At 51.1% G+C, this 15,023-nt stretch overlaps 1 protein-coding gene and 1 non-coding gene across 2 annotated transcripts in view; both read right to left on the minus strand.

The window, feature by feature from the left end:
* Positions 1-13,478, minus strand: part of NDUFS7 (NADH:ubiquinone oxidoreductase core subunit S7) — a 14,303-nt gene extending 825 nt beyond the window's left edge. The window contains exons 1-6 of the mRNA XM_015417518.1: positions 13,401-13,478; positions 8,353-8,389; positions 8,012-8,080; positions 5,924-6,041; positions 3,548-3,727; positions 1,772-1,818 (exon numbers count right to left, since the gene is read on the minus strand). Of these exons, the coding sequence (XP_015273004.1) occupies positions 1,772-1,818; positions 3,548-3,727; positions 5,924-6,041; positions 8,012-8,080; positions 8,353-8,389; positions 13,401-13,416 (467 nt within the window). The 5' untranslated portion in view covers positions 13,417-13,478. The remainder of the gene's footprint in view (positions 1-1,771; positions 1,819-3,547; positions 3,728-5,923; positions 6,042-8,011; positions 8,081-8,352; positions 8,390-13,400) is intronic.
* Positions 13,479-14,048: 570 nt separating this feature from the next.
* Positions 14,049-14,122, minus strand: TRNAN-GUU. Its single transcript has one exon. It is a non-coding gene; the product is annotated as a tRNA-Asn (tRNA).
* Between the last annotated feature and the right edge of the window lie 901 nt (positions 14,123-15,023).

A 15,023-nucleotide genomic window follows, 5' to 3' on the forward strand; every position in this document is an offset into this window, starting at 1 on the left:
TACTCAGCCCCCCCCCCCCCCCCCGCCGCACCAGAAGTAAAGAGAGAGGAAAACAGGACTCCTGCTCTGTCGAGATTGGGATGCCTGTGCGACACACACCGGGTACACCCACGGATTTTTTTTCTTTTAAAAAAGAGGTGCCGGAATTCTCAAGAGGGAAATGAAGTTTTCCGTCTGTATATTGTTATTATTATTATTTATTAAATTCATATCCCGCCCTCCCCGCCGTGGGGGGATCAGGGTGGCTAACAAACATATACATAAATGTTTACATTAAAACTCCAAAAATAGGCTAAAAACAAAGTTAAGATTACAATATAAAACCATAACTACTCAACACATAACTATAACGAGAAATGGGGGTCTAATATGGAGGCATCATCCAAAAAACCCTGCCGCTGATTCACCACCACCTTCTCAATTAGTATGCCCAAACACGGCAAATTGGATACCGGCCGGTGATTAGCTAATTCAGCTGGATCCGATGATGGCTTTTTTAGGAGGGGGCGGACCACTGCCTTCTTTTAGGGCACTAGGGAACAGTTGACAATCTCCCTTAGTGCCCCTTGCAACCCATCACGGTCAGCTTTCATTAGCCACGATGGGCACAGATCAAGGCTACAGGTGGTTGGGCGAACCGATGAGAGTAATTTGTCAACCTCCTCTAGGCTGAGTGGACCGAAATAATCCACAAAACTCATGAACTCTTTAAACGTTTTAAAAAGAATTTTGTCAAAGAGGTTCCAGAACTCTGTTCTTGGGCATTCCCCCAGGGGAAAAAGCCCCGGGTACGCCCATCTCAGTCTCATGTTCAAGGAGACTCTGGGCCGAACAGCAATCAGCCCGCTCCTTAATGTTCGACTTGATTCCCGTTTGACTCAGGAGTCATGACCCTTTTTAAAGGGCCTGGGAGAGAAATCTCAGAACGGGGATTTTATCCTTGTGGTAGAGAGTGAGCAGCATACAACCAGCACTCCACCACTAGCTGTCCTTGCAGGCGGAGCAAAAGAGCTGCCTAAAATCTACCCCCCCACACACAAGGAAAGAGTTCCAAATGCCCCAAAGATTTGAAGTGTGGCTCCCAAAAGGAGCGGATAACCCCCCCACTTTAGGAACCATTGGGCTGGAACAGTCCTGAAAAAAAAACCCCAGCCAATTCCAAAGTTGGAACCTCCGCTTCTCAAAGACTATTTCAAGGGGCACCCTCAGGTGGTGGCAGCACCCTAAGGGGCAATGGGATGTCCTGACAGCAGTCGCCATTGTTACTGGGCCAGGAGAAGAGGAGGAGGAGGGTGGATTTATACCCCACCCTTCACTCAGAGTGACTTACAAACTCCTTTCCCTTCCCCTCCCCACAACAGGCACCCTGTGAGGTAGGTGGGGCTCACAGAGCTCTGAGAGAAACTGCTCTTTTTCAAGAAGAAGAAATTGGATTTATACCCCGCCCTGCACTCGGAGTCTCAGAGCGGCTCACAAACTCCTCCCCCTGCCCCTCCCCACAACAGGCACCCTGTGAGGTAGGTGGGGCTGAGAGAGCTCTTTCCAGAACTGCCTTTGAGAGAACAGCTCTGAAAGAACTTGTGACTGACCCAAGGTCACACCAGCAGCTGCACGTGGAGGAGTGGGGAATCAAACCCGGTACTCCCAGATTAGAGTCCGTGCTCTTACGCACTACACCAAACTGGATTCTGTGACCTGGTCAAATGGTGCAAAAGCTAAACCCGCTGCCCCCTCTCCCCGAGAATGATGTAGGAGAAAGAAAAGGTTTTACCTCCCCATAGAGACCACGTAACGTGGCTCAGGCATCTGGTCGTAAACCTGGCAAAAACAGAAAGCGTGTGAGCTTCGAACTCGGGACCCTTTCCACCTGGTTACTGGTCCGATCTTACCCTGCCCTTCCTCCAAGTCGTTCGGGGCAGTTCTTTTCTCGTTTCAGAGACTGAACTCAGCTCTCCCAGATCCAGGGCTTTTTTTGTAGAAAAAGCCCATCAGGAACTCATTAGCATAATAGGCCACACCCCTGACAGCACAGCTCATTCACATATTAGGCCACACCCCCATGTTACCAGAGGTGTGGTCATCCAGCCACACCCACCTATTGCTTCTTATTCTCTTTACCTTGTTTGTTGTCAAAACCCAGGGCTTTTTGCATGTTAGGCCACACACCCCTAATTGCAGCCAATCCTAATGAGTTCCTGCTGTTGGGTGTGGCCTATTATGCTAATGAGTTCCTGCTGGGCGTGGCCAACTTGGGAGCCAGCCGGAACTCCGTTCATGCCCAAAAATAGCCCTGCCCAGATCCTCGTCCAACACTAATCCTGGGGTCCCCAACACGGTGCCCATAGGCCCCACGGTGCCCACCGATACCTTTCCCGGTGCCCATCCAGTGTTTTTAGAAAGTGGGTGGGGCCAAACTTCTCATTTGCCGCTGAAGGTCTCATTGTCTATGCAGATTTTTTTTTTAAATCGCATGAACAGCAAGTGCCACGAAAGCACTAGGAACTTCACGACTGGAGATAAGTCTGTATGGCTGACCGAAAACATCTTTAAACAACACGTTCCTTTAAAACGGCATCCTGTGAAACAGAGCTTTTGCCCGAAATGTTGACGACGCGCAATTAAAGTTACGCATCCTCACTCTGGGGAGTTTCGTGGTTGAGCTCTGCCTTGAGGCAGCCATTTCGTGGTTACACCCACTACGCTGTTTCAGAATCCCCAAGGTGCCACAGGCTCAAAAAGGCTGGGGACCGCTGGTATAGTGTGTCAAAACACTAATCAGCAGTCCTGACAACAGCCCCATGAGGTAGGCCAGTATTGTTAACAAGCTGGGGGGGGGAGGGGATGAGGAAGAATAAATTGCCAAAGCCACCTTCCCTCTAGTTTAGGCAGAGGCAAGTTCTAAAGACCCAATGGTGGCCGCTCTGGGCAGGGTGTGACGAGGTTTTGGGTCCTCCTTCCACCAAGCCCCCCTTCTTTCCTCATCCACGGCATCTCCTCTTTGGTCTAGCATCACACACAGGAAGACTCTACGTCAGGGGTGGCCAAACTGCAGCTTGGGAGCCACATGCGGCTCTTTCACACATATTGTGCGGCTCCCGGCAGGGCAGCTGGGGAAGCGAAGGAGAGGCATGCTTTCTCTCTCTCTCTCTCTCTCCCCCCCTCTCTCCCTCCTTCCTTCCATCTATTTGCTTGCTTTGTTTCTCTCTCTCTCTCTCTCTCTTTCCACCTCTTTCATTCTTTCTTTCCATCACTCTCTCTCTCTCTCTTTCTCTCTCTTAGACAAATAAATATCATTAGCAAACAAATAAATACAATTGGACAGATAAATATAATTAACAATATCTGTTTTTACCCCTGCTATTTTTGGCCATTTTCATTTAATGTTAAAAAAAGCAAATCTGCATATTTTAAAATAAAAACGTCTGTAATATCTGTTCACGTCTTGTGGCTCTCGAACATCTGACGTTTATTCTGTGTGGCTCTTAAGCTGAGCAAGTTTGGCCACCCCTGCTCTACGCCCTCCCCAAGGGTCAGGCATCCCACGTACCTTCCGGAGCGCAGGCGCCATCTTGTTGGTCAGCGTGCCCGCCACAATCATGACGTCAGCTTGCCGGGGGCTGGCTCTGAAGACCACCCCAAAGCGGTCCATGTCGTAGCGAGGGGCCGCCATGTGCATCATCTCAACGGCGCAGCAGGCCAAGCCAAACGTCATCGGCCACAAGGAGCTCTGAGGGGGGAAAGCGGTGCCGGAAGTCAGGGGCGACGCCATGGTGCCTTGAGAAAGGCTCTTCCAAGCCTCCCCTCTCCTGGCTTGGCCAAAGCTCAGCCTGGGAGTGACCGTGGGCCTCCCCGTCTCATAGTCTGCCTTGATCCGGTTATGAGTTGCTCACGATGAAGTTTTTAGCAGAATATTTTTAGCTACAGTGACCCATGCAATGGTCACTTCCAGGTGTGATTACTGCAATTCGCTCTACACACACTTAGCCTTGAGATTGACCTGGAAATTACAGTTGGTGCGAAATGCGGCGGCACGCCTGCTGACAGCGACGCCTGTGCGGGCTCACGTTCGGGCAGGTGCTCCGCCACCCTCATTGGCTATCGGTTGAGATCCAGATTCACTTCAAGGTGTCGGTAATAATCTTCAAAGCCTGGGACCAACATATCTGAGGGACCACCTCTTCCCGTATATACCCTGAAGAGCATTAAGCTCTATGGACCAACATCTGGTGCTCCCTGGCCCAAAAGATGTCCGTCTCGCCTTGACCAGGGCCAGGGCCTTTTCCGCACTGGCCCCTGCCAGGTGGAACATGCTCCCCATTGAGATCAGGGCCCTGTGGGATCTTCTTCAATTCCACAGGGCCCATAAAGACGGAGCTCTTCCACCAGGCCTTTGGCTGGTACGGCCTCCCTGAGGTGGTTGTGACCCATCCACTAACAGCTGGCGATCACTCCTGCGTTATCAGCGAGCCAAGGAATCCCTCACAGCCGGCCACTTTCATTCTTGGGCTGTGGCCACCATTTTAATGGATATATTACTGTGTTTAAATTTTAACTCTTATTTATTGGATTACTGGATGTTGTTACCCGCCCTGAGCCCGCTTGTGGGGAAGGGCAGGCTATAAATACGAAAAATAAATTAAAAATAAATAAATAGCAAAGATCAAACTGAGTACAGTATAAGCCAGGGCCCGCCGGGCCCACCGAGTGTTCTGAGGAAGTGGGTGGGGCCAAGCGCGGCTTTTGCCCAGCAATGCTTCTGATTGGCTGCTAGAAAGTTGCTTTGGGTGCACAGAGGTTTAAAAACGTCGCTTTGGCAGCAGCTGCCCCCACAGCACAAGGCTCTTCACTGTGTGACTGAAGGTAAGCTGTGGCGGCCATTTTGTAATTGGCTCCACTTTCTGCGGCGGCCATTTTGTGGCTGCACCCACCACGCTGTGTCAGACGTCCAGGGCTGCCCACAGGCTCAAAAAGGTTGGGGACCCCTGACATAAGCCACAGTGGAAGTAGTGTGAAGTCACAAAATGGCTGAGAACATTCTTATGTTTGAAGGAATGGCGCCCTCAACTACAGAATGTTCATAGTCACTCCGCTGCGAAAAAAAAGTGAAAGGTCAGCATGGCTTGGCCAAACCTATCTAGTTTTTATCCATGCTTCTCCCTGGAAGCAGCCATGTGCCTAGTAGTAGTTGTTCATGACAGTCACAACCACTGCTCCCTCTAAGCTGTGGAGTCTTGTGAACAAAAATTCTACTTTGTAAACGACTGGCAATAAAGTTGTGAGCGAGCGATTTGGCTGCTGCATCAATGTGTTTGCTCTGGAGCCATGCTTCCTGAGCTAAAGCAAAAATGCCTGAGCCAGAGGCTAAAAAACTGGGAGCTAGCTCACACTATCTCGGCTTAGAGGGAACACGGGTCACAACCATCAGGCGCTGGGAGTAATATTTGAAGCCCGCCCGAAGACACTAACAGAACGCGCCGCCTGGGTGCTGGTAGGCAATCCCTCCCCCATACAAATTGTGGCCCTAGGTAGGAATTAAGAGGCATATGTAAACTGCGCAGAGACCCTTCGGGGTCAAGAGCGGTATATAAATCGAAAGTAAATAAATAAATATAAAACAGCATCAAGGAAAAAAAAACATTTACAGAGAACCGTTAGATTAAAGATTTTCAGATACATTTACCCGGATCAGCCCTAAACCATGACACACAGAAATCTGCATGGGTGGAAGGCAGTGTTCCCTCTAAGCTGTGGAGTCTTGTGAGCAAAAATTCTACTTTGTGAGCTACTGGCATTAAAGTTGAGAGCAAGCGATTTGGCTACTGCATAAATCAGTTTGCTCTGGAGCCCTCCTTCCTGAACGAAGACAAAAATGTGTGAGCTGGAGACTGAGAAACTGTGAGCTAGCTCACACTAACTTACTCACCCGACGGGCCCAGTTGATCAAGTCATCCAGCTTGGCCACAACATATTCGCCTCGGCTGCTGGGGAGGGAGGGTTTCTTCCGAACAATGGCCGCGTTCTTCTGCTGGAGCTGAACAGCACTTTGGGAAAGACCACAGCCCGGAACAGTGTCAGTGTGAAAACCCAGCCTCCTGGAACACGCCTCCCTTTCGCGGCTGTCACCCTATCAGATCAGCCCCCGGAGCACGGGTCCCCAACATGGCGCCCACGGACACTTTTCCCGGCACCTGCCAAGCATTTTTATAAAGTGGGCGGGGCCAGATGGGACTTTTGTCCAGCAAGGTTTCTGACTGGCCACTGGAAATTGGACTGGCTATGCCGATTTTTAAAAAGGTCGCTGTGCCGGCAGTGGCCACCACTAGGGATGCCAACTGTGGACTGGGAAATTCCTGGAGATTTGGGGGTGGAGCCTGAAGTTTGGGGAGGGGGAAGGCCCTCGACAGTGTGTAATGTGATAGGGTCCACCCTCCAAAGCAGCCATTTTCTCTAGGAGAACTGATCTCTGTAGTTTGGACATCAGTTGTAATTCTAGGGAATCTCCAGGCCCCACCTGGAAGCTGGCGACCCTGGCCACCACAGCACAGGGATCTTCCCTGTGTGACAAATGCGGCCTGTGGACTGCTAATCAGAGGCTGCCTGCTCTCTTGCCCATCCAATGCCTGGAGGAGGAACAAGTTCCTAAGCTGCTCAGTGCTGCCTGTCGAGCTGTCTGTCTCCGAGAACCCTTGCCATAGCCAACGAGGAACACCAGAGCCCTGCAGAGGATTCTGGGGCACGTTCTCGGGAGCACACTTGGGCAACGCAAGGGCTCCGGCTCAGCACCTTCCCAGTGTAACTGGGAAGGGTATGGCTGGTGAGGAGACACAAGCCAGGCAACGCTCCCTCTAAGCTGTGGAGTCTTGTGAGCAAAAATCCCACTTTCTGAGCCCCTGGCATTAAAGTGGTGAGCGAGCAATTTGGATGCTTGCATAAATTAGCTTGCTCTGGAGACACCCTTCCTGAGCTGAGACAAAAATGCGTGAGCTGGAGGCTAAAGAACTGTGAGCTAGCTCACACTAACTCAGCTTAGAGGGAACACTGAATAGCCAGGTTTCAGCCACCATTTCTGATCAACACATGGAGGAACCCGGTAAGCCTTCAAGCTTTTCTCCCTCTCCCATCACACCAGGACTCGGGGTTGTCCACAGAAGCTGAAGGGTGGAAGGGCAGATACAGGGCAGTACCGCTTCCCACAGCCCATGGTTAAACTTTGGAACTCACTGCCACAGGGATGCAGAAGAAGAAGGATTGGATTTATACCCCGCCCTTCACTACCCAAAGGGGTCTCAGAGCGGCTTACAAACTCCTTCCCCTTCCCCTCCCCACAACAGCCACCCTGTGAGGTAGGCGGGGCTGAGAGAGCTCGGACAGGAACTGCTCTTTTTCAGGAACAGCTCTTATCAGAACTACGGCTTGCCCAAGGTCATCCAGCCAGGTGCAAGTGGAGGAGTGGGGAATCAAAGCCGGTTCTCCCAGACTAGAGTCCGCGCACTTAACCACTACACCAAACTGGCTCTACACCAAACTGGCCAACCTGCAAGTCTTTAAGAGTGGACAAATTCACAGCGGATGGGGCTATCGATGGCCACTAGCCTTGATGGACATCTTCTCCCTCCAGTACCAGAGGCAGGAAGCCGCTTTTGCATCAGTGGCTGGGGAGCACGGTGGGCGGGAGGATGCAGTTGCAGTCCACCAGCTTGTGGGCTTCCTAGAGGCCATCGGTTGGCCGCTGTGTGAATAGAACGCTGGACATGATGGGCCCTTCGTCTGATCCAGCAGGGATCCTCTGATGTCCCTCTATATCCCAAAACAGAGCCTGAAAACCGCTACTACAACGGGCCCTCCTCCTCCCCAGTGAGCACCAGACAGAAACAAGCGACTCGGCATGAGTTGCCGGCAGGTTTCCCTGCAAGCGGGCGATCCAGGAGACAGCCTCTCAAGGTGCCTCCTCCCCCCTCCCTGCCCCAATTACACGAAGCAGAAAAAAGCGAGCTCGCAGCATCTGGATTACCTGTCAGCCCCATCGGCTGCTGGGGTCTGATGGAGTGACCGGGCAGAAGTGGAAGACGCCGCCAGGGGCCTGTGGAACGGGAGAAGAGCGGAGAGTCAAGGGCTAAAGCGAGGCTCCTGGCAACCCTCTGGGGGAGGGCGGATCCCTCACGGCTTAGCCGCGGGCCCTCCGAGGGCTCCCAGAATGAGCCCACGGTCTAGTTCCGCACCCACCAACCCCAGAACGCCCCCGGGGAAGGGCTCCAAAGCTGGAGGTGCGGGCTCTGCGCTGCCGACCGCCTCTTTGGGGGTGGATTCCACAACTACGTCGTGACAGTTGCAAGCAGCCCGAGGCTTCCTTACCTCCAGAGAGACGCGCCACGTGGGACAAGGCGAGAAACTGGGGGGGGGAGACACAGAGAGGGAAAGAAATTAGCATGAATTCAAGACTGGGGGAGAAGGTCTACTGAGAAGCATTGGTGCAGAGTGTGTCATTTTTAAAATGAGCTAGTGTGGTGTAGCGGTTAGACTGTCAGTCTAGGATCTGGGAGGCCCAGGTTCGGATTCCTTCCCACTCTGCCATGGAAACCTGCTGGGTGACCTTGGGCCAGTCTAGGGTTACCAAGGACCTACCGCGATTCAGCGGGGGACACATGATCCCCGGCCGGAACATTCCTCCCTGTAACACACCCACGTCGCACCATGCCATCGCCAGGAAGTGACGCTGGGTGACGCTCTGACAGTGGGGCTGGAAACTCTATGGTACCATCGAGTTTCCAGCCCCATTGCCAGAGCGTCGCCTGGCGTCACTTCCTGGCGACGGCATGGTGCAGCGTGTCTGTTTTCCGTGCGGGAATGGTCCTGAGAAGAAGTATGTGTCCCCCGCCGATTCTCGGTAAGTACTTGGTAACCCTAGGCCAGTCACACACTCTCAGCCTAACTACCCCACAGGGTTGTTGTGAGAATAAGGAAGAGGTCGGGAGACTGGTGTTAGCTGCCTTGGGTCTGTGTTGGGGACCCCAGTGTTGGGGACGCCAGTGTTCCCTCTAAGCTGACTTAGTGTGAGCTAGCTCACAGTTTTTTAGCCTCCGGCTCACACCTTTTTGTCATTGCTTGGGAAGGAGGGTTCCAGAGCAGACTAATTTATGCAGCAGCCAAATCGCTCACTCACACGACTTTAATGCCAGTAGCTCACAAAGCAGAATTTTTGCTCACAAGACTCCACAGCTTAGAGGGAGCATTGGAAAGGTGGGATATAAGTAAGAAGTAAATAAAAAGCAGCAGCTTTAGCTAGAGCAGGGGTCCCCAACACGGTGCCTGTTGGCGCCCACTGACACCTTTTCTGGCACCCACCAAGGCTTCTTAGGGAGCGGGCGGGGCCAGGTAGAGCTTTTGCCCAGCAAGGCTTCTGATTGACTATTGGAGATCTGATTGGCCGTGCAGATTCTTTTTTTTTTTTAAATGTTGCTTTGACAGCAGCTGCAGCCACAGCCCAAGGATCTGCACTGTGTGGCTGACGTTAAGCCGTGGCAAACGTTTTGTGGCTGGCTCCGCCTCCTGTGGCAGCAGCCATTTCGTTTCTGCACCCACCGTGCCATGTCAGAATTCCAGATGTGCCCGCAGGCTCAAAAAGGCTGGGGAGACTCCTGGTCTATCGAAATAACAGAGGACTCCCCTCCCCACCCCAGCCTGGGCAAACAGGGACAGAGGCTGCCAGCCCTCCCCACGTGCGTCAAGCCTCCCTCTTGCCCTCCTCTGTTTCTTAGCCACAGCTGAGAAATCCTCCTAGACTTGGGGGAGGGGGAGAGAAAACAGGCAAGGCGCATCCTGGCAACCAGATGAGAAGGAAGGAGCCTCCCCACCAGTGTCCCCTCTAAGCTGAGTTAGTGTGAGCTGGCTCAACAGTTTTTTAGCCTCCGGCTCGCGCCTTTTTGCCTTTGCTCAGGAAGGAGGGCTCCAGAGCAAACTAACTGATGCAGCAGCCAAACCGCTCGCTCACCACTTTAATGCCAGGAGCTCACAAAGGAGAATTTTTTCTCACAAGGCTCCGCAGCTTAGAGGGAGTGTTGGTCCCCACCCCAGCCTGTCAACTGGCCACCTGTGGAGATGTCTCAGATCTAGAGCACCTGTCAAAAGCCTTGGCAGTGTGCCCAAGGGGCCTGGTCCACGGTCCTGCCTACAAGGCACTGGTTCATCTTTTTTACACTGCATCCGTACCCTCTTTTCCTATCACAGCGCCGCCAGGTGCTTCCCTCCTCTCCCAAACAAACTGGGAAAAACCGATCCTGGCTTCTCGGCAAGGAGACAGACTCCCTCTCGCCCCAAAGAACACACGGGTAGCGAAGTAAGGACTGGCTTGCCCCCTTTCTGCGAGACTCTTGTGGCTAAAGCCGCAGGGAAATTCTGCCCCCGGATGTCTCCTGGAATTTCATTACTCTCTTATGTTTCCTCCTCTTTTCTTCTCCAAGGAGCCCAGAAGAGCATAGGCAGCTCTCTCTTCCAGCATTTTATCTTCCCATCAAGCCTGTGAAGTAGGTCAAGTGGAGAGAAAGGCTGCGGTCACACACACACTAAATAATCCACTTCTAATCCACTTTTAGTGCACTTACCAAAGTGGATTCACTGTGTCGACTGGCAAAATCCAGTTGGAAAGTGCACTGAAAATGGGTTGAAAGTGGATTGCTTAGTGTGTGTGACCACAGCCAAAGAGTGACTACCCCAAGGTCACCCAGCAAACTCCCATGGCACAGGGGGGACCTTTTTCCTCCAGGCCAGTATGGCTGGAGATCCTGGAGGTTTTTTTGTCATCTTCTGGGAGTGGAACAGCAGTCACTGGGGGTGGGGAGGTATTTGTGAATCTCTTGCATTGTGCAGGGGGTTGGACTAGATGACCCTGGAGGTCCCTTCCAACTCTATGATTCTATGATCCCCCTGGATTGCAGATGGCAGTAACCTCAAGGCACCCAGCTGCTTAGGGGTATGAGCTTTTGCGCAGTGCCGACTCGGGGCGCAAAAGGCCAAGTGCCCCGTTCCCAAGAGCAATCCAGACAAAATGGGTAGAGCCACGGTGTCCCCGTGGCCTCCTCCTCGCAAAGAGCTGGAGTCCCTTCTTTCTTTCTGCCACATCCAGAAAGAGTCCCCTACGGGGGAGAGGCAGCCATGTTACTCTGTTTCAGCATAACAACAAAACGTAACGAGAGCCTTGTGCTGATCTTGCATAACAGTTTTTTGACATGGGCATGTCACTTGAGCTGTGCCTCTTCTTGCACCACTGTTTACAACCCTGTGCGCGCGGACACTTGAGGGACCTCACAAACTCCATCTCTGGCATTTCACAGCCTTGTGGCCAAACCGCTTATATCTGAAGAGGTGCGCAGTGACTAACGACAGCTCACCCCCCCTGCCACAAATGCTGTTAGCCTTTCAGGTTCTCCTGGACTCTTGCTCTTTTCTACGGTTTACAATTGCCAGTCTGTATAATATCTACTAACTGAGGGCCAGCGCTTTGAGCCCCAAAGAATATGGGCTTTGGGTCACAAAAGCATTTGCCACAAGAAATCCCTGAAAAAGCAAGGTCCCATGGACAAAAGTCTACCAGAACCAAGATCCATCTTTAGACGTGAACTTATGAAGATGCCTTACAACTGACAGTAGCTCTCGCCTTTTGGTGCTGGTGCTTAATAGACTCCTTAGCCTTTCTGAGGCTTTTTAGCTGTCTCAAGATTAGGGCTGCCATCTGCAAGCTGAGAAATCCCTGGAGATTTGGGGGTAGAGTTGGGGAGGGACCTCAGTGGTGTGTAATGCCACGGAGGCCGCCTTCAAGCAGCCGTTTCCCCAGGGGAACTGATCTCTGTCGCCTGGAGATAAGTTGCAATTCCAGGAGACATCCAGACCCCACTTGAAAGTTAACAATAATGATAACAACCGTGATGTTATATTATGAAATATATTTAGACCACTATTCTGTAGTGGGTCGTATTTCTTCATCACTGAAGAAATACGACTCACTACAGAATAGCAATCTAAATCTATTTTCATAATAAAACATCACGGTTGTTTTCGTTATTGTTTGCATCCTTCCCGTGATCTCTCTATTGTTTCTACCCCCACTTGGAAGTTGGCAAACCTACCTCAGAGATCAGCCACAACTGCCCTGAGCAGAGACAGAAGGCAAATGGGCAGTTCCTCACCCCCTCGGAAATAAAGTTTATCTTTTTGTCTAGAACACCGATCACCTGCCCTATCAAGACAGCTAACATAGGGTTACCAGATATCCTCTTTTTAGAGGACACATCCTCTTGTATTGGGTGTCTGTCCTCTTTTGGGCTCTTTTTTAAAAAAATGATGAAAATGTCCTCTTTTTGGGTTGGGCAGTTAGTAGCAGTGATCCCACTGAGTAGCAATGACCACAGCTTAAACAGAACGAAGTTGCACTCCAGCGGCACAAGTGTGCATGCACACAAAAGCTGATAGCCAGAATTAAACTTTTGTTGGCACATGCACACAAAAGCTGATACCCAGAATAAAACTTTGTTGGTCTCAAAGGCACCACTAGACTCCAGGTTTGTTCTCTTTCTTCAGACCAACACGGCTACCCCACCTGAACACAGCTTAAATAGTGGTGGGTATTTAAAATGAGATCTGTCATACAGTGATCTCTTCTTTGAAGCAGTCAGCCAGGAAGTATGTACTCATAGGCTGCAGTCACACATGCTAAATAATTCACTTTCAGTGCACTTTCCAACTGGATTTTTACTGTGTGAACTGGCAAAGTCCAGTTCGAAAATGGATTGAAAGTGGATTATTTAGTGTGTGTGTGACCACGGCCTTATTTTGCTTTTCAAGATATGGTGACCCCGGCCCAATACAAGCCTTAAAAATAGGGACTAAAAACAAATCCAGAAAATTCAAGCAACTCGAAACAATCATCCTTTCTCCCCACCCCACCTAATGCGGTGGTGCCTGGCAATGCTCCCTTTAAGCTATGGAGTTCCGTGAGCAAAATTTTTTACTTTGTGAAGAAGAAGAAAAGAGATTGGATTTATACCTTGCCCTTTACTACCCAAGGGAGTCGCAGAGCGGCTTACAAACTCCTTTCCCTTCACAGACACCCTGTGAGGTAGGTGGGGCTGAGAGAACTCTGACAGAAACTGCTCTCTTTCAAGAACAGCTCTTATCAGAGCTATGGCTTCCCCAAAGTCATCCAGCCAGGTGCAAGTGGAGGAGTGGGGAATCAAACCCGGCTCTCCCAGATTAGAGTCTGCGCACTTAACCACTACACCAAACTGGCTACTGGCACCAAACTGTGAGCTACTGGCATTAAAGGGAACACTGGTGCCTGGAACGCCCCCAGCGGGTCTGGCTCTGCCCCCGCCCTCCCTGCTCGCCTCCTTGCCCCCTTCGGCACTCACCGGGCAGAGCCGCCATCTCGGCTTCCTCCGCCGGTCGCCGCCGCTGCACCCTTCAAGCCACCTCTGCGGCGAGCTGCATTCCCAGGCGGGCGGTGCTTCAGCCTCATCGCTCCGCCGGCAACCGGGCTGCGTTCCGCGCGTTCCGTGGAGTGGGCGGGCGCGTGTGCCTGCACCGCCCCCTGGCGGTTGGGTGACACGGGCGGTCGTTTTCTAAATCGCAAAGGGGTTTCGGTTTTTGGTTTGTTTTAAGGTTTTTTTGCAACGGGGCGCCGAACGTGCATTTACAGGAAATGCTTATTTTAGAGTTTTTTTGTTTGTTTTAGATTGTTTTGCAACAGGGCGCCCAGCGTGTATCTGCAGCAAATGGAGCGGATTGCATTTGCCATCTGGGATGGACACCCTCCATGGTTAATTATTTGATTGCGTCTGTGGCGCCAGTACGGATTTATTGACCTGGGGAGATCAATCCTGCTAGCCTGTTAACCGTTTCCTGCGATTGCCCAGGAAAAGATTCATGCCTCGGTTTCCTTTACTTCCCTCCCTACTCAACGCCGTCCGGCTGCATGTTCTTTCACATGCTTGCAAAGTCCAACGAAAAGCCTGGGTTATTGATGTTGTCTTTCAAGCAGAAGGGGAAAAAATTAACAGCGTCCCTGGGTGGGCTCGAACCACCAACCTTTCGGTTAACAGCCGAACGCGCTAACCGATTGCGCCACAGAGACCCAGCTATGAAAAATGCTTCTGCTGCTGCTCTTATATGGACTGAATGGAGACTCAAAAACTGACGTTCTTAAAAACGAAAACTTGCTACAATTTCAACAAGACAAAAGTCGAAGAACAAATGTACAGTCCAGGGACACCTTTAAGACCGACAAAGGCTTATTCAAGCTATGAGCTTTCGACTGCATGCACGCTTTTTCAAATACACTGGAATGGAAGGTCACAGCTCAAATTTATAGACAGGGGCTGAACGGGAAATTTACATGATGTAATATGATTAAGATGTTTTTGCAAAGAGAAAGCTAAGTAACGAGCTAAGGTCATAAAGTCAACAGTGGTTTTGATTTAATTAAGGGGGCGAAAACAGTGAGGCAATAAATATGTCAGAACAGGAGATAAATGTGTGAGGTAGCCTTGCTGATTGTGGGAAGTAAACTGCTATGCACCTGGATCTAAGACAAAAGATGGGCACAGATGCTGTCCAGTTGACACCTCCCCTTTGCAGAAGGCCCTGCATGGACCAGGAATGGGAGGGGCGTATGTTCAAGGATGCTCTTGGGGGAAACCGAGAAAGGAACCACTGGAAAAGATACCCGGTTGCTTTGAAAGTGAACTTTCATGGGCTCAAGCATTAAATGGTTTCTTAATCCAGCACAAAGAAGGCACTGGTAGGCTGGCAGGTGAAGACACTGGATAGTCTCAGGTGGGATCCTGGTTGCATTGCGAGATCTGCCGGAACCCACTCTATAAATGCCAGGAATTATACCTACTAAATAACGTAGTTTTAATCCACTTCAGCGACAGTGTGCAAGCGGGTTTTGCTGTTGCACACAATTAAAATCCAGTTGCAAAGTGCATTGAAAAGTGCCTTATTTTGTTATATAATTTACTCACTGTTTTATG

This window comes from Gekko japonicus, unplaced genomic scaffold, assembly GCF_001447785.1.
Source record: "Gekko japonicus isolate JY-2015 unplaced genomic scaffold, Gekko_japonicus_V1.1 scaffold4352, whole genome shotgun sequence".
NCBI classification, from domain to species: Eukaryota; Metazoa; Chordata; class Lepidosauria; order Squamata; family Gekkonidae; genus Gekko; species Gekko japonicus.